Below are 18225 nucleotides of genomic sequence, written 5' to 3' on the forward strand. Positions count from 1 at the left end.
ACACATCACACGTACACACACACATACATGCTTTAAAGACACATTTATGCAAATATATAATAAATCTTATCTATTTGAAAGAGTGCAATATAAAATTAGCAATGCAGTCTTGCTAGAAGTGCAAAATTGGAAATAACACATCCTTACCAAGCAGCTCAGCAGGGTGTGGGGGCTCACACCTGTCGTCCCAGCCCTGGAAAGACCGAGGCAGGACGACTGTCACAAGTTTGAGGCTAGTCTAGGCTATACAGTGAGACCCTGCCTCAAAAAACACAAGGGAATAAAAAAAACAAAATAAGGTACATAATGCTTCTTACTTCGTATGACTGGTAGGGTTGATTAATTGATATAGTTCACGTAAAGATCTCAGCACCATATTTGATAGGTAGAAGGACATCAATAAACACTCTGCTGTATAAATAACACTGTTAGTAACCTACTGATCATTCTGCCCAAGGCACAATGGAGGTAGGAGTCCTCTGAGAGGAGGGGGAGGAGAGGAGGAGAAGAAGGACACTCTTAAAGAAAAGTCTTGGTTTTCTCAACAGAAAACTAGGTACTAAGAGTTCTTATCTCATAGGACTCTAACGAGAATTAAATATGCTAATTCACATAGAGTTCAGCACCACACTTGATAGGTAGATAGTGATCAAGAAATGCTCACAGTTATCAGTGACGTTATTAGTCACCCACTGAACACACAGAGGTAGGAGTCCTGTGGGTGGGGCACTGGCCAATCGGAGATCTGAAAGTGCTCCAAACATCACAGGCTCCGACACATTCACAACACTTAGAAAATGCTACATTCTGCTATCAAAAGCTCAAAGTCAACGTCACAAAGTTGTGTCCTAGTTTCTCAGGGCCATCCCACGAGATAACTATTGATCACCAAGTTCTGAATAGAGTCTTCCATGATGTTGAAAATGTTAGTTGTCTGTGATATCAGTGACCAGAGAAACTAACTGCCCACTGAGGCCTTGAAATGTTGATGATGCAGGCAAGAGATTGCCTTTAAATGTTTATTTCATGTTGGTTCCTTGACATTTAAACAGCCATGCCTAGTTAGTGGTTACTGTAGTGGCTGGCAGAGAAAACTCTACCTGAACTTCTCAAATTCAAATGCTCATATGCTTTTGCTTGAGAAGGGCCAAATCATTCCTAGTTATTGGAAGGCAAGGGAGTCTGTTTGTCACATTGTAGACTATTTGATATCACCCTTTGCCTCTATCCATAGATTCCAGTTGATAGTGGCACCTAATGCTGGAATAATAATAACAAAAAATGTCTCTTTATATTGCACAGATGCTCCAAGTAGGGGAAGGGTTGAAACCAGTCTTCTGTTGACAACTACTGGCTTAAAAGTAAACAGCTACTAAGAAATGAAGAAACTGGTCACTTATATCGTTTCTCTCATTTTGACTTAGTTCCAAAGACCCAAAGATGTGAGTTCTGGCTAAAGTCTTTTATACATTGTCGGCAGGTTTCTTTTTCACATGCTTTTTCTGGTGGAGCAGCAGGGTGGCCAGTTTCTTAAAGGTTCTCCCACACTGGGCACACGGATCTGGCCTGTCTCCAGAGTGGATCTTCAAGTGATTGTTCAATGTAGTTTTGTCAGTGAAACCTTTGTCACACTTAGTGCACACGAAAGGCTTCTCCCCAGCGTGCAGCCTCTCATGCCTCTGGATGCTTGATTTGCACCTAAATGTTTTCCCACATCCCTTGCACCGATACCTGGAGTTCGCCTCGTGTCTTTTCTGGTGCTTGAGAAGGGCTACTTTGCAATCGAAGACTTTCCCGCATTCGGAGCAGTCCACTCGGGCCCCGGGCACGTGGCTCTGCTTGTGCTCTGCTAAGTAAGTGCTGTTTCGGAAGTGCCGCCCGCACTTGTCACACTTGTAGGGCTTCACCTTCAGGTGGAGCCGCTGGTGCTCCGAAAGATGGGAGTTGACCCTGAAGGATTTCCCACACACCTGGCATCGGTATGGCTTCTCTCCGGTGTGGATCCTCTTGTGCTCCCTCAGCGACGAGCTGCGGCCGAAACACTTGTCACACTCTCCGCACTTGTAGGGTCTCTCCCCGGTGTGGATCCGTTGGTGGCGGGTGAGCTTCGTGCTCTGCTTGAAGGTTTTCCCACACTCGTCACATTTGAAGGGTTTCTCCCCCGAGTGGATCCTGCAGTGATTGTTGAGAGTGGAGCTGCTGTTGAAGGCTTTGCCACACTCCTTACACTTGTAGGGTCTCACCCCCGTGTGAATTCGGTAGTGTGTAAGGAAGTACGAGAGGTGCCTGAAAGATTTCCCGCAGGTGTCGCACTTGTGGGGTTTCTCTCCTGTGTGAATTCTCTCGTGCTCCACGAGGTGGAGGGTCTGGTTGAAGGTTTTCCCACATTCCTTACATTTAAAGTGGTTCTTACCTTGTCGGGCAGGCTTACGCTTGGGCTTGATGGAGTTGTTGCCATACTGTGTTTTTCCATGAGAGTCTTTCCCCGAAGTCGACTTTTCTGGAGGGGTGCTCCGTGGTGCTGTAGCTGATGATGCTTGACTCGAAGATGTTCCTGGGGTCACAGATTCATGCTCCTTAGTGCCAGGAGTAATTGCTTTGCCTGCTTCTCTTGTCGAAGTTGGGCCACACTTCTCCTTTCTCTGAGATGGCCTGACATCGCTTTTGGAAGGCTTTTCTGCACTCATACTCTTTGAACCACCCCCTTGATCTGCTTTCTTCTGCTTCTCCCGTGACGTTGTCTTAGAATTGTCTGGCTTCCGGATTTCTGTCTTTGAATTATTCCCTGTCTTCTTTCCTAAAGGAGATTTAAAGGTTTAAATTACAAAAAAAGTGTGTGGTGCACACATCTGTATGAGATCACGCCTGTATGTGAGCATGCCTCTGTATGTGAGTGTGCCTGTATGTGAGTATATGCATGTGAGTGCAGGTGCCTGTGCAGCCACAAGAGGGCATCGAATGTCCTGGACCTAGAGTTAGAGGCAGTTGTAAGCTGCCTGACATGGGTGCTCAGAGCTGAATCCTGGTCCTTGCAAGAACAGTAAACACTCTTATCATTGAACCATCTCTCTAGCTCCATAAAGGAGATTTAGGCACAAACAGGTGTTTCATGTCTGGCTTTGTTTTAATGAAAAATATTTACTAATAATTAGAATATAATATATGCACAAACGTATAAAATATAAAATATTTGTTTAGCATTCACAAAGTGAATCATGTCTATAGCACCAAGGTTACTCTCAGAAGCAGGTAAGCAATCATTTCTACTCCAACCCTTTCTCATTTTCCTTCTAGACATTGTCTTCACATTCTTGGAACTTAAGTAATGGGGGAGGGACGGGGTGTGCCACAGTTTGCACGTGGAAGTCGGAGGCCACCTTGTGGTAATTGGTTCTTTCCTTTCCCATGGGTTCTAGGATCCAACCAACACAGGTTGTCAAGTATGGTGGCAAGTGCTGGCCTGCTGAGCCATCTCAGTGCCCCAACCCTGGCTTCTAACATTATAGTTTTGTCTTCTCTTAGATAACTTAAGAGCAGCTACAATAGGCTCTCTTTAGTACTTGACCTTTTGCACTTAATGCTATGTGTGTGAGATTCACCCACATTATTTCATTATTTTGTATCATGGTTCTCTCTCACTTGCATTATTTATAATATCTCTTGATGCGAATATTCTGACTATATAGTTCACTATTTTCTCTCTTATTGGGATCTAGGTAAACCTCAGTCTGAGGCACTCTGGATAGAATTGCACATTTCTAGCATGTCTGTAGCTGGGACTATAGTTGTTGGGGTAGCCATGATAGATATGTACTATTTTGGTAGGTATTGTCTGATAGTTATTTTTCCCAGACGCCCCCAGCAGTCAGCAGTCTACAGGAGCTCTTGATGTTCTAGCTGTATAATTGACTTAATGCTGGCATCCTTCCTGCTTAATCCCTAATATGATGGCACTTGCAGGTGGGCCCCTGAAAGGTCATTTGTGTTATGAGGATGAACCCCCCATAAATGGGATCTTTATTTTTTTAAAAAAAGGCCAGAGATCTTTCTAGATTTCTTTATGCCATGTAAGCACATGAAGAAGAGCCTATGACTCAAAGGAAGGCTCTCCCTAGGGTTCCTTGGAGCTTGTATCCCAAACCTGGACTTCCTACACCAGAACTACGAAGGTAAGCTTATGTTCTGTGTATGTCACCAGGACTCTCTTTGTCCTGGCAGCCACAAGGCCCAAGATGATGCCCCACAGCATTCCCACTTCGCAGTTTAGTTATTTTAATGGAGAGGTACTAGGGTAGCTGAAAGTCACAATTGTTCTTATACATGACACATAAGGCAGATTCGATAGTGAATGTAAGAAAGACTGGAAACTACTGTGTTAAGAAAAATAAGGCAGACAGGAAGACAAAAACTGCATATTTTCTCTCATATGGAGAGCCTATATTCCAATCTTCCTGTGCGTGTGGACACATATTTAGGTGTGGGTGAGTGCAGGCCATGAAACTAGCTCCCCACTCTTTGCACCTCCTAGGCCAGAGACAGGAGGATTCTGAGAACTCACTAGCTGGCCAGCCCATCCAGAAAGGCGGGCTTCTGGTTCAGTGAAGGACCCTGCCTTGAGAAAATAAAATGGAGAGAGAGAGAGGGAGGCACCTGATCTCTTGCTCTGGCCTACACGTGTACCCACACCCTTATGAGGACACAACACACAAACACACACATATACACATACTCTCTCTCTTTCACAATACTCATACATACTCAATCACACTCATATACACTCTCTCACAAACTCACATATACTCACACATTCACACACATGCACTCTCATACACTCAATTACACACTTACACATACTCACACTCTCACATACTCTCATACACACTGTCATACACATTCAAATACACTCTCACACTCACATATACTCACACATTCACACACTCAATCACACACACATGCACTCTGTCACACTCAATCACTCACATACATTCACACACTCTCACACACACTTTCATACAATACACTCTCTCACACACTCTTGTACAGATGTACACACACCCACTCACACTCTCACACATTCACACACATACACTCTCATACATATTTACACAAAGATAAAAAGTAAAATGTTTTGGTGGGAGCAATAACTGAGAAACAGTGCAGAATCATCATTCGAGGGAAAGAGACCCAGCATGAAAGTCTAGAGTCAGGCTGTCACCTGTAAACCCGAGGGCAAAGGGAAGGAAGTATGGTACCAAACTGGAGAATGCCAGCACCGCTGGGGCTCAGAGAAAGACACAGCTTGCCTCAAAGGAACCAAGTTCTGTAGTCACCCGTCAAGTCCCCAGCATGACAGAGGACAGGGGTGATCAACAGGCGTGAGAATGGCCCTGGCACTCACCTGCGGAGGTGTCACTCCGGCTGGCTCCTGCCTCACTTTGCTGGCGTTCTCCAAGAACATCATTCTCCTTGGCGAAAAGGTCAATGCCCTGTTCTAATCTGGTGATCAGCCTTGGCTTGAAAATATAATATTCTGTTCCACAGAAAAAGAAAAAAAAAAAACTGCTGCATGTCTCCCAAGAATCCCTTTCTAAACAAAGGGATTTCTAAATAAAAAGGAGAGTGCTAAGAGATTTTCACAAAGAACAGCCAACTGGAACAGGGAGACATTTGCCTCCTTAGCCCTGTCCTGCCCCACCCCCATCACAGCAGCTCAGATTTCTGCTAATCCAGGAGCCCACTACCATATCAGCCAATCAACCCATTCTTGGTCCCACTGGCCACTAGGATTGGCTTAACTGTGCTCCTCTGACTTAAACCAGAGTGGTCAGTGCCGGTGAGGAGTCGGGAGTGGGAGGCGGGAGTGGGAGGCGTAGGCATTCATTCTCAATATACTCCACCCCTCCCCCGCATATGAGTTAAAAACTAAACTTCTGAAGTGGAGGACTGTTGAAAAGCACCAGTCTCCGGATGGTGCCAACAGCACCCAATTTGCAGGGTCTGAATTTAGTCCTATGGCAGAGTTCATTCCTAGGAACCACAGCCTCTCAGAATTGAGACCCACAGACCCTTGTGAACCCAGAAGGAACTGCCGATCATCCTTACCCACAGAGATCAGGTTCCCGTAGTTCTCCAGCATCACATCCTTGTACAGGTCCTTCTGAGCAGGCTCCAGTAGCTGCCACTCTTTCTGGCTGAAGTACACAGCTACATCTTTGAAGATCACTGGTTCCTATAACACCAAAGTCCCACTACCGCTCATACGAGGCCTCGTCTTCCCCTTGGCCCAGGAGAGGAGATGCAAAGAGGTGGGCGTTTGAGCTGTATTCAAAATTCTACACCGTTGCAGACTGCGAAGATGGCCCTGGTACCTTCTCACTTCGCGCTAGGTCCATACTATTTGTATGTGTATTTGTGTGTGTGTGTGTGTGTATGTGTGTGTATTTAATGTGTATATGTGTGTATGTGGTTTATGTCACATGTGTGCAGGTGCCTGTGAAGGCCAGAAGAGGATGCCAGATCCTCCCGAACTGGAGTCACAGGTCACTGTGAGCTGCCCAATGTAGGTGCTGGGAACCAAGTTCAGGTCCTCCGCAAGAGCAGCAAACGGTCTTAACTGCTGACCTGTTCTTTGGTCCTCAGCGTACTCATTTGCTTCAATTATTAACATGACACAACACAGAATCACCCGGACAGAGAGAGTCTCAGTCAGGAATTGTCTAGATCAAGTAGGTCTCTTGGGGGAAGGGTTGTCTTAATTGAGTTCATCATAATGGAAAGACCCACCCTGAATGTGGCTGCACCATTTCATAGTCTCAGCTCTGGACAGTGTAAGAGTAGAGAAATCTAGCTGGGTGCTAAGCAAGCAGGCAGCGTGGGTGCGTTCCTTTCTCGGCTCTTGATTGTGGATGGGGTGCTTCTAGTCCCTGCCTTGACTTCTCCGCAGTAAGGAATGAACTGGGACCTGGAACTGCAGGCCAAATCACCCTCCCCTTCAGTTGCGCTCCGCCACGGTATTTTATTGCACAAATGGAAATGAAGCTAGGAGTGTGTGACCAGGCACTGCCTTCCCATTCTGAACCCAGGCTTGGCTAATGGGATATTGGAAAGCTATGACATAAGCAAAAGCTTTTACACTGTTTAAGACTCAGGGGCTGGAGAGATGGCTCAATGATAAGAGTGGCCACCCCTTGCCCACTGAGCCATCTCGCTGGCCCCTTATTTGCTTTTAGAAGGACCAAAGAAAAGGAACTTCCTTTCCTACACCCCACTTCTGTTGGTTCAGGCTGTGAGCTGAACCGGGGTGAATGCTCCTCAGTGCCCTATGGAAGAACAAGATCAAAGGTCCCTGGTTCGGCCAGCCCTGGATGCTCACGCACAGACTGTCACGTAAGGACTGCAGCACCATCCTATTCAAACACCTCACATGGCCACAGCCAAGTGTGTGTCCTTCTAGAGCACGCAGTGCAGAGCAGGGAGAAGGGGCCTGGACACGGCCTCGGGGGCATCCCAGTGTAGCATGGCGGGTGCTAGAAGAACATGCCCAGGAGACCTCTCCACATGTTTGAAAGAGTAGGTGACAGCTGAGGATCCAGTGACGAGGAGGAAGGTAGAGCAGAGCGGAGCAGAGCGAGGTCACTCAGAAGGTCAGTACCGAAGGGAAAGAGCTTCAAGAGGAAAGAACACAGAAGGAAGGAGAGAAGGTTAGCATCGCCTTAGAGTGAGCACTCTACAGTTACAGGGGCGGGGCGTGTGGAGTCAGCGCCATGGTCTTGGATTTGAATTCCCCTGACCATCAACGAGCTGGGGGCCCGTGGAGGAGTGACTTCCCACGCCTCTGTTTCCACATCTGTGAGATGGGAAGAGTAACTGGCGGACAGGTCAATCTCCAGCGCTGAAAACAATCGCTGTTCTTAGGAAACACAGACTGAAGTATTTAGAGAGGGGTGCGATAATGCATGCACTCTATGCTCAATGGCTTTGGAAACAAGTATGCAGATGGCAGGGCAATAGGAGAAATGTCAGCAAATTCCAGATACTGGGTGACCTTTGTGCAATTCTTTTAACTTCCTTGTGAGTCTTAAAGTATTATTTCTGTGTATGTGTATGTGGTGTACGTGTATGTATACGTATCTGTGTAGTATGTCTGTGTGGTGTAAATGTATGGTGGATATGTACATGTGGTGTATATATATGTAGGTATGTATACGTGTGTAGTATATGTGTACATATACACAGTGGTTATGTATGTATAGGTGGATAGTGAATATGTGTATGTGTTGATGTATGTGTCCAATATGTATGTGTATGTATATGTATAAATGTAGTCTGTGTATGTGTAAGTGTATGTTTGTGTATATGTATAGTATGTGTATTCGTGTATGTATGTGTAGTATGTGAGTATAGGTGTATTTGGGTATGTGTATATATATGTGTATATAGTTGTATATGGGTATGTGTATGTTGTATATGTGTATGTATATGTGTAAGTGTATGTATATGTGTAAATGTAGGTATATGTGTATGTGTATAGTGTGTATATGTATGTGTATATGTATGTAATCTCTGTGTATGTGGTGTATGTGTATATGTATGTGTATAGTGGGTATGTCTCTGTGAATGTGTATGTGTAGAATGTATATGTGTATATGTATGGTGTATATATGGGTGTGTATATATATGTGGGTGTGTGAATGTATGTGTATATATTTGTGGGTGTATAAATGTATGTATGTATATATGTATGTGTGTACATGTGTGTGTATCTCTGTATGTGCATTGTGTATGTGTGCACGTGTGTGCTGTTGTTGCTAATAGGAAAGACGGTCCAGTCCTCCAGTTGCTGAGCAGAAGCCCATGTGAGCCTCCAGGTACTTCAGACTTGCTGATGGCTGCCCATCTCTCCCCATCTCTCCTCTGGAACTCTCATTTGCCACAGTGCCCCTCCAGGATTCTGTCCCAGCAGTATGAACAACCCTGAAGTCAAAGCAAGTCTCTAGACCAGTTCTCACTGGTCAGGACTGAGTCACAACGCCCAGCCTTGAATCAATTGCTATCCCCCGAATAAGCCTGGAAGTGGGGTGAGGTTCAGATCAGCCTCTCCCTACATCGCCCCTTCCGAGGCCCAGGGAACACTGAAGAAGAGGGAGGTGGAAAGAATGTAAGAGCTGGAGGATGAAGAGGAAGGCTGTGCAATGCTGTCTTCTGGATAGGACATGGCCGTTGCACTCATGAACACACAGCAGCTGTGGAGACCTGCACAAGAGTAGGCCCATCAACATCCCATAAGTACAGGGGGAGGGGATCGCGAGACCCCACCTTAGGAACTATCCGTGCTTAATGTTTGCCAGGGAAGGGGAATGTCATTTTCTTCAATGGTGTAACCACTGTTAACTTTCCCATGCTCCAGGAGATAACCCCACACCCATGCTAATGCAACCAACCCTAATTACATTCATGGGCAAAAAAAAAAAGGTATGAAAACAGGAGGGGGGGTGCTAGTTGGGACACGGTAGGGATGGGAGGAGCGAGAGAGGACAATGGGTGTGTGTATGGATACAGTCATGATAGAGTATGTGTGTGTGGAACTGTCAAAGAAAATAATAATAAAGTGAAAGGTTGGATAGCGTAACAAAAGTCATTAACATAAAAGAATTTAAAGAAAAATATCAGCTTTATCAGAAATGGTGGGAAGACAAGGCATCCCCAAAGGGAAATCAGAAGCGCCCACATAAGGAGATGTGGATTCCAGGGCGACTGCACCAAGGCTGGCTGCCTCGGAAGAACCATTCATGAGTTCCTTCCTTCACCCATGCGCACACCCATTGTTCATCACCCTTTCAGCCCAGATGCAGAAAGTGTGTTAAAAGTCCAGACCAGACTGCTGCTCAGGCCAGGTCAGCTCGCAGAGGCCTCTTTCCTCTGTAAAGAAAAGGGTGAGCCCCCTCTTGAGGGAGAGTCTGTCTGCCAACTTCCCAGGTACCCAGATTCCAGAAGGGCAGGCATCGTTCTTACTTCAACAAGCTAGTTTGCAGGACCTCAGGCTGCCAGACTAAGCGACATCAGAGTGTATAATGGGTACGAATCAATAAGACATGCCCCCTCTTCCCGACATTCTAGAAGCCCCACATTCCTTCTGAAGAATTCCTTCCTCTACCCCTGCTACCTGGATGCGGGCTCATGCTGTGAAACTTTCTCTCCCCACCCCAGACCTGTAAGAAGGGACCTCCCCTCCCTTATTTTTGTGTCTGAACTCTTCTCAGAGGCCCTACCATGCTTCTATCTGTCTATCTACAAATTAATAAACTTTTTACCCCCAAAGGGCAAGCTGCATTAGCGTTGCCCTTGAAAATGGACACCCCACACCCCTTCAAGACCTCTCCATCTCCGCCACTCATCACATCTGTTTCTGGGCAGAGGGGATGTGTCAGTCACTCATCAGAAGACAAGGGAAGAGGTCCCTGCCCTCATAGATGGGGAAGAAGAGACAGGCGATGAACAAGTTAAAATGTACTGTATTGCCAGGTGGCAATACCTGCTACAGAGAACATGAAAGATAACTTGGTGGTGAGAGTGCTCAGCTGCTCTTGCGGAGGACCAGAGTTCAGTTCCCAACACTCAAGGCTGGCAGCTCACAACCGCCTGCATCTCAAGCTCTAGGAGGTCTGATGCCCTCTTCTGGTTTCCAGGACTCTGCATTCATATGCACATATATACACACATACACCTAGTTAAAAATAAAATAAATCTTAAAGAAAGAGAAGGAAGGAAATTAGGATGTTGGTGTTGTCCTATCAGAAGCAGAAATTAGGAAAGAGGGGATCATCTCTTAGAAAAATGCCTTCCCCTGAGGTGGTCCTGGTTGGAATGTACAACTAGGGCATACCCCCAAGCTGGGCTGAAAGGTGGGGATGTCCTTGCCTTCTGTAGACCAAGCTAGCTTCTGATCAAAGGGAAGAACCCACAGCTTACCTTGTACCAGGTTGGCAGCAATGTGGTTGGAACTCTTCGCTTCTTTTCAGAGAGCTGGCTTGGTGTCTGATCAGGATTCGGTGAAGGTGTGGCTGGTGGAGGAGGAAGGAGGTTTGAGGCTGTTCCGGTTTCTAAGAATAGGGAAACCCATTCACAATAAACCTTTAATAAGGATACAAACTCATTCACAATAAACCCTTAATGGGGATGCAAACCCATTCACAATAAACCCTTAATGGGGATGCAAACCCATTTACAATAAACCCTTAATGGGCAAACATTGACTAATGCTGATGTGTACTGTGCACTGTCCTACATTCCAGGCAGGTATTTGAGTGTTCAGAGCAATTCTAGCAAAAGTGAACCAAAGCTCTGTGCGGTACCCAGAGTAAGCTACCACACGTGTGAAAAACTATGCATAGATACTATAGATACTATAGATACTAAAAGCATCTATGCATACTTTTCCACACATGCGGATACACATGTAATGGATACACAAATGGATAGTTCACACATGTCATGGATACACAAAAGAATAATTCACACATGTCAGGGATGCACAAATGGATAGTTCACACATGTCATGGACACACGAAAGGATAGTTCACACATGTCATGGATACACGAATGGAAATTTCACACCTGTAATGGATACACAAATAGTCGGTTATGAAAGCAGCACTTTCTGGCTACCACAAGAAACCGGAAAGTACTCCCTCTAGGCAAAGAGCCAGGTTGCTGGGTAAGGAGAAGTAATACTACTTTTAACTGGGAAGCTCTCTGCACATTAGACATCGTTGTGCCAGGTCAGCAGGATGTCTTAGCGGGTGAAAGGTATCTGCTTCTAAGGCCGAGGACCTGAGTTTGATCCCTGGGACCCACATGGTAAAGGGACTGCAGTAATTCAGAAAGTCATCCTCTGACCAAAACTGTAATTAAAAACTGTAAGGAAGCTTGTACCTCTTGATCCCGACACTGACCCTGAAAGTGTTCTGACAACACCGAGATCCGTTGAAGAATTAGACAGGGAATAGCCATTCACCTAAGTCTCTAAGTTGCTTTGGTCATGGTGTTTTACCATAGCACTAGACAGACAACCGATATAAAACCCCGAGAGAACTCTGAGCGCAGATATGTGGGGGTGAGGAAGGGTCTCATGTCTAAATTCTTGCCATCAGTCAGGCCTAGGAGGTCCACCCTACACACACCTACATTTTCTGGAACCATTCGTCTCTTACCTTTAGTAACTGGGGTTTTAGTGTTCACCTCTGCGTTCTTCTTCCTCTTCATGGCGAGAGAAGGAAGTACTGCATGAAATACAGGTAGGACTACTAGGTAAGGGGATCTTGGTGGCCTCAGGCAGGGGGTGGAAGGTCTTCAGGCTCCATGTCCCTAATAGGAAAGCAATATCATTAAAGCCTCTGTCCTAGAAGGTTAGTGAGATGTCTGCCGTGCTCAGGAAGGGGAGAGCCGGGGTTGTGGGTCCTACCTCTTTTTAAAGTATTTGTTAACCTTTTTTGTTTGTTTGTTTGTTTTGGAAGGGTGCCATGGCCCTCACGTGGGGTTGGTGTTCTCTTTCCACCATGGGAGGGTCCTGGGGTCACCAGGCTAGGCAGCAAATGTTCTACCCACCAAGCCATCTTGATGGCTCTATTAGGGTCCTTTTTAAGAGAAGGTGGGAAGGAATGGGTGAGATGGCTCAGCAGGTGAAAACTCCTGCCGCCAGGCTTGAGGACATAGGTTTGCACACACACACACACACACACAGAGAGAGAGAGAGAGAGAGAGAGAGAGAGAGAGAGAGAGAGAGAGAGAGAGAGCAACAAATAAATGTGGAAAAAGAAAATGAGACAGAGAAAGCTCATGTCTGTATTCTTTGCTGTTTGGGAGGCTGAAGTGAGAGGATCCCAAGTTCAAGACCTGCCTAACCTACAGGCATAAAACCTGCTTATACCAACATGAAATTTCTCATCTCACCTAGCCAACATGAGAGCCAGAAAGTTATAAAAAGGAGAGAGCTCAGGGCTGGAGAGATGGCTTTGCAGTTAAAAGTATTTACTACCCATTCAGAGGACCTGAATTCAGGGTCCACAACTGCCTGTAACTCCAGCTCCAGAGATCCGATGCTCTCTTCTAGTCTCCACAGGCACTGCATGCATGTGACACACATATGCCCGTGCAAGAACATGTACGTAGACACAAAAAGTAAAGAAATTTTAAAAAAAATTAAAAGCAAGAATTTATGGCTGCTGACTGAGACTAGAACTTTATAGATAATTTTCTGAAGTCTCATGAGAAATTCCTTCTTGACCTACACACATGCCCAGGCTTGACACACCTTTCACACATACACACATGTGTGTAATGGATTCCACCTTCAGCATACTGACATACTCTGACAGGACACTCTTCCACAACAGCTTCTCCACCAATGAGCTATTGCCAGTTGATCCTTCAGGTCTCCAAACCAACGAGCTTTGTATCCAAGCAGCATTCATCAATCTCTCCCTTTTCTTTTTATCTATCGGTGTGTGTGTGTGTGTGTGTGTGCGTATGTGTGTGTGTGTATGTGTGTGTGTATCCATGTGCACGCAGTGTGCATTATGTGCTGGATCCCCTGGAGCTGGAGTTTTAAGCATTTGTGATGCTCCTATCTGTGGATACAGAGAAAAGTCCTCCGCGAGTGAAGAAAGTCCTCTTAACTGCAGAGCCATCTCTCAGCCCCCATCACTCCATTTTCTGCTAATAAATCTTCTCCCTTTGTCTCAGCCTTGAATACACCCATAATTTACCTCAGCACATCGCGTTCTCAAAGAAATACCATGACTCCTTAGGGATTCTCTCTTGGATTGCTTCTGAGATTGATCACTATGGATGTAAAAGCGATGAGGGAAACTCAAAACTGTAAATCACATTGACTTCTAGTGCCTGGAATACAGCCAGAACTCGGTAAGGACGGCACTTAGGAAGCATCCAGATCCCCATGTTGTTTTAATCCTGTTCTAAAGTGATGAATTTAAACGCCCAGATCCAAAGCCCAGCTCAGTCTCCAGCCCTCCTCTGACTCACGCAGGGACTTTAAGCCCAACACGTTGGGTTAATGGTATCAGGAGAGTAGAAACTTAATCTGACCACAGTATGTAGAGATGGGGCCTTCACAGGGCATGATTGGGTTTTGGAGGAGCCTCATCATGCAATCATTTCTATTTTTTTTCTGACTTATTTTATGTAGGAAGTACGTGTGTGTGTGTGTGTGTGTGTGTGTGTGTGTGCGCGTGCGTGTGCGTGTGCATGTGTGTCTGAGTCTGAGTATAGGGTCAGAGGAGTTGGTTTACTTCTTTCACCCAGTGGGGCTCAGAGATTGAACTCAGGTCCTCAGCACCTTTATGCTCTCAGCCATCTTGCTAATTCATGCAAGGAGAGGGAGAGAGACTGAGTACACATGCATTCCCACCAGGAGGCAATGTAGCTAAGCTGAGTAACCATGCTGAGTGCCTGGCCACACATACGTGTGTATATATGTATGTATACATGTGTGTACGTATGTATATATATGCTTTTAGACCCTAAACTTATGAGTTAAATGCTCATTTCTTTATGGGGTAGCCCTGCTTAGGAATGTCTTTTTGCACGGTGTGTGTGTGTGTGTGTGTGTGTGTGTGTGTGTGTGTGGTGTGAGCCCATGTATGCTCTCCTGTGTAGTGGGCAATGGTGATGTGGAGGGAGTGTGTGTGCACATTGTATCTGTGTGAATGTGGAACCCCAAGTTTCCAAAAGATGTCAGGCATCATCCTTGAGTCCTCTCCTCTTTATAAATTGAGTCAGGGACTTAAAGTAAACCCACCCTGTTTTTGTTAGTCAGGCTGACCAGCTTTCTCTGGGGGTTCTGTCTCCTCTTCCCCTGCAGTGGGATTACAGGTAAGCCACCCTATCCTCACCTGACTTTTGTGTGGATTCAGAGGCTCTGAATCCTAATCCTTATGTTTACCAAGCAAATGATTTACCTGCTTGGCTATTTTCCCAGTAACTCTCTAATCGCTCCCTTCCCTACCCACCCACACACATTGACTTTTCTTTTTCATTAAGACAGAATCTCATGTATCCGGGCTTGGCTTTGAACTAGGTTAACAGCCAAGGAGGACCGTGGATTTCTGAGTCTCTTGCCTTCACCTCCCTTGAGGTGGGAACACAGGCATACTCCACCATGTCCAGTTGACTCAGTACTAGGGATGAAACCCAAGGCTTCCTGGATGCTGGATGCGGCGGCGCATGCACTCTCCCAACTGAATTACATCCCAGCTCTCTCTGTATGTGACAATAGTAAAGAAAAAATATTTGTACTCCTCCCTGGACCTTGAGCAAATGACTCTTCTGCCTAGGTTCCACAGACTCTGAAATAGGGGTGTTAGACAATTCCTTTACAGATTTCCTGTGGAGATGGCTGGTTCCCTGTAGCCCTCAACAGAAGGCACCCGGAGAAGTCAGCTCTGTAGTAAGGATGGTCAATTAAAGGGCTTGCTGCTAGCTCCCGGTCTCCCCAGGTGCTACTATAAGCCTGGGGGCACAATGCAGGAGTCAGTTGTTTCTGGGGACGAAGGGACGGTGACTCCCAGTTGACCATTCTTTAGCTGTGAGACCTTAAGGGACCAGGTTGGCAGATTCAATAAATAAAAATACTTGGAATACAGTTAAATTAACTTTCAGATAAGCAAAGAATAATTTTCAATTATAGAAACACTCTCTAATACTACTTATGGCATGCCTATGCAAAAGAATAGTGTGTGTGTGTGTGTGTGTGTGTGTGTGTGTTCATGTGGGGGGTGCATGTGCATGCATGTTCATGTAGAAGCCTCAGGAGCCATCCATTTTGTTTTTTGAACAAGGGTCCCTTACTACAGTCTAGAATCCACTTATTGAGCTAGACTTGCTGGCCGAGGAGTCCCTTGGTCCCTCCTCGTCCCTCTTTTCCAGTGCAGAGATTACATACCTGGTGTTTTATGTGGGTAGAATCCTGGTTCCTCATACTTGCCCGGCAGGAACTTTTTTGACTGTGTCACGTCCTAGCCCCAAAGAATTATTTTTTGATGCATTTAATAACTAGCTTTAATATATATGTATCCCCATATAATATCTGAAAATTATTTTTAAAATTATTTGAAATAAAATTTAACTGGTAATTTGAAACACTAGGCTGGTTGTTCGACATTTTTATAGTTTCACTCAAAGACAAAACAAACGAACAAACAAACAAAAACAAAAACAAAAGTAGATTCAGAGGGTCAGGGAGATAGCAAAGTGGGTCGGGGGGTAGTGAAGTGTGTCAAAGCGCTTTCCACGCAAGCCTGATAACCTGAGTTCGGATTCCCAGAAGGCAGAAAAAAAAAAAAAAAACAAGGGCTGGCACGGAGAAGGTTCTAGTCTATTTTCCCAGCATTCCGACAGTGAGATGAAAGACACCGTCAAACAAATCCCAAGAAGCTCACAGGCCAGCTAGCCTAGGATACACAGCTCAGTGGTGAGCTAGAGAGACTGTCTCAGAAACAAAACGGAAGGTGAGGAAAACATCTGACTGCCACAGAATGTGCACCAACATGAACACACACACACACACACACACACACACACACACACACATACACGCGCGCACATGCATACCATCAAACACGTAAATAAATATTTAAATTTTTAAAAATGGGCATTCAAAGATGGGAAAGATGGCTTCGTGGTTAAAAGCACCTATTGCTCTTGCAGCGGTCCCGAGTTTGGTTCCCAGCATGCACAACGGGTGGCTTGCAACTGCCAGTAACTCTAGCTACTGGGGGGAATCTGACATCCATGAGCACTTGCGCTCACGCGTGCAGTCAGAGCTCCCCCTCAGACACATACACACATACTTAAAAAGTAAAAATAAATGTTTTTCAAAACATCAAGATCTAATATTTCATGAACGTCAAGTAATTAAACTGCCCAAGATGGAGTATATGCTTTTTGCGCATTTAGTGCTTGCTATTCAAGCCTCGGTGTTTGGGGCGTGGTAGGGTCTTTCTTCACTCTGGTCTCAGCTTCCTCTCACCATGTCCCTATCGTTGAGGTCTTCAACTGGGCCACACATGACGGTGTTTTTTTCCCCAGCGCTTCTTCCCTGTGAGTGCAACCTCAATAAAGAAGCAAATTACTGTTGAAGAAGATCTGTGAATCACCGAGTGTTGTGCTTCTGTCTAGAAGAAGCATCACGGCTCAGTCCCCAGGCTAGATGCAGAAGCCGAATCTTGGCAGGTTTGCCAGACATACAGTGGTCCCCTAGCATATGACCATCCCCTCTACAGACTGGCAGGAACTTTACTACTCACAAAGACATACTTTGTTATTTTTACAATGTTGTACTTTCAAGAATTTGTAGCCACCACACAAGACCGGGGCTCCCAGCAGCCATCATGGATCAGAGAGATCAGAGAGAGGTTTGTGGGTTCCTATTCTACCCTGGGTAGTAGATTCTGCCAAACCTGCAGCCACACAGCCAGGCCCTGGTTAAAATCAGTAGGTCACAAAACAGAAAGACATAAATGTGGGAAAGGCAGCTGTTTCTGGGGCGCGGGGTGGGGGGGAGTGGGTGGTGGGAGAGCTGTAAGAAAGTAGGGAACAAGAGTAAACAGAGGCACTATATACAGGTGTGAAATGCGAAATCCAGCCACCACCAACAATAATAGCAGCAACAACAACAGTAATGATGGAATTAGCAAACATACCCTCCACTTCGCAGGTTTTTTAAAAGACACTGAGATCCGTGGTAGTTTCTCACACAAACATGTTGATACAGCATCAAACTTGGGAAAAATCCAACCGCATTTTAGGTGTCAGAAAAACTGAGGACACCCTAGCGCACAGACACAAATCCATCTGAAGTTAGATGCCAAGGAAACTGAGGAATCTGCCCATCAGTCTGGCATCTGTCCAGAAACGCTGAGACCCCCTCCAAGCGTACTTGGGTGTGGACATGCACACATGCCATCTATGGAAGAACATTCCAAATCTCCCAGTCACCCTCCTGACAGAAGACCTCTCTCTGGTTGACTCTAAGGCTGACCTCCCATGGTCTGCACCCCCATCGAGTGGTGGATGCTTCCTGCCCTCGCCCCCAGCTGAGCACTAAAGTGCACTTACTTGCTGTGGATGCTCACAACGTTTTTCTAAGCACCCTTCTCATCCAGGAATCTTCACGCGTGTCCTGTGTGGAGCCCCAAATACCTCCTGAAG

The 18225-nt window shown here is 45.8% G+C and overlaps 1 protein-coding gene across 1 annotated transcript; it reads right to left on the reverse strand.

Annotated features, from left to right (window-relative positions):
• Nucleotides 1-632: 632 nt before the first annotated feature.
• Nucleotides 633-18225, reverse strand: LOC119820415 (zinc finger protein 485-like). The gene is made up of 6 exons (XM_038338709.1): nucleotides 18133-18225; nucleotides 12210-12363; nucleotides 10969-11060; nucleotides 6103-6229; nucleotides 5399-5530; nucleotides 633-2797 (listed from the first exon to the last, which is right to left on the reverse strand). The coding sequence occupies exons 2-6, from the start codon at nucleotides 12259-12261 to the stop codon at nucleotides 1464-1466; spliced, it is 1737 nt and encodes a 578-aa protein (XP_038194637.1). The 5' UTR covers nucleotides 12262-12363; nucleotides 18133-18225; the 3' UTR covers nucleotides 633-1463.

Source organism: Arvicola amphibius, chromosome 8 (genome assembly GCF_903992535.2).
Source record: "Arvicola amphibius chromosome 8, mArvAmp1.2, whole genome shotgun sequence".
Taxonomy (NCBI): Eukaryota; Metazoa; Chordata; class Mammalia; order Rodentia; family Cricetidae; genus Arvicola; species Arvicola amphibius.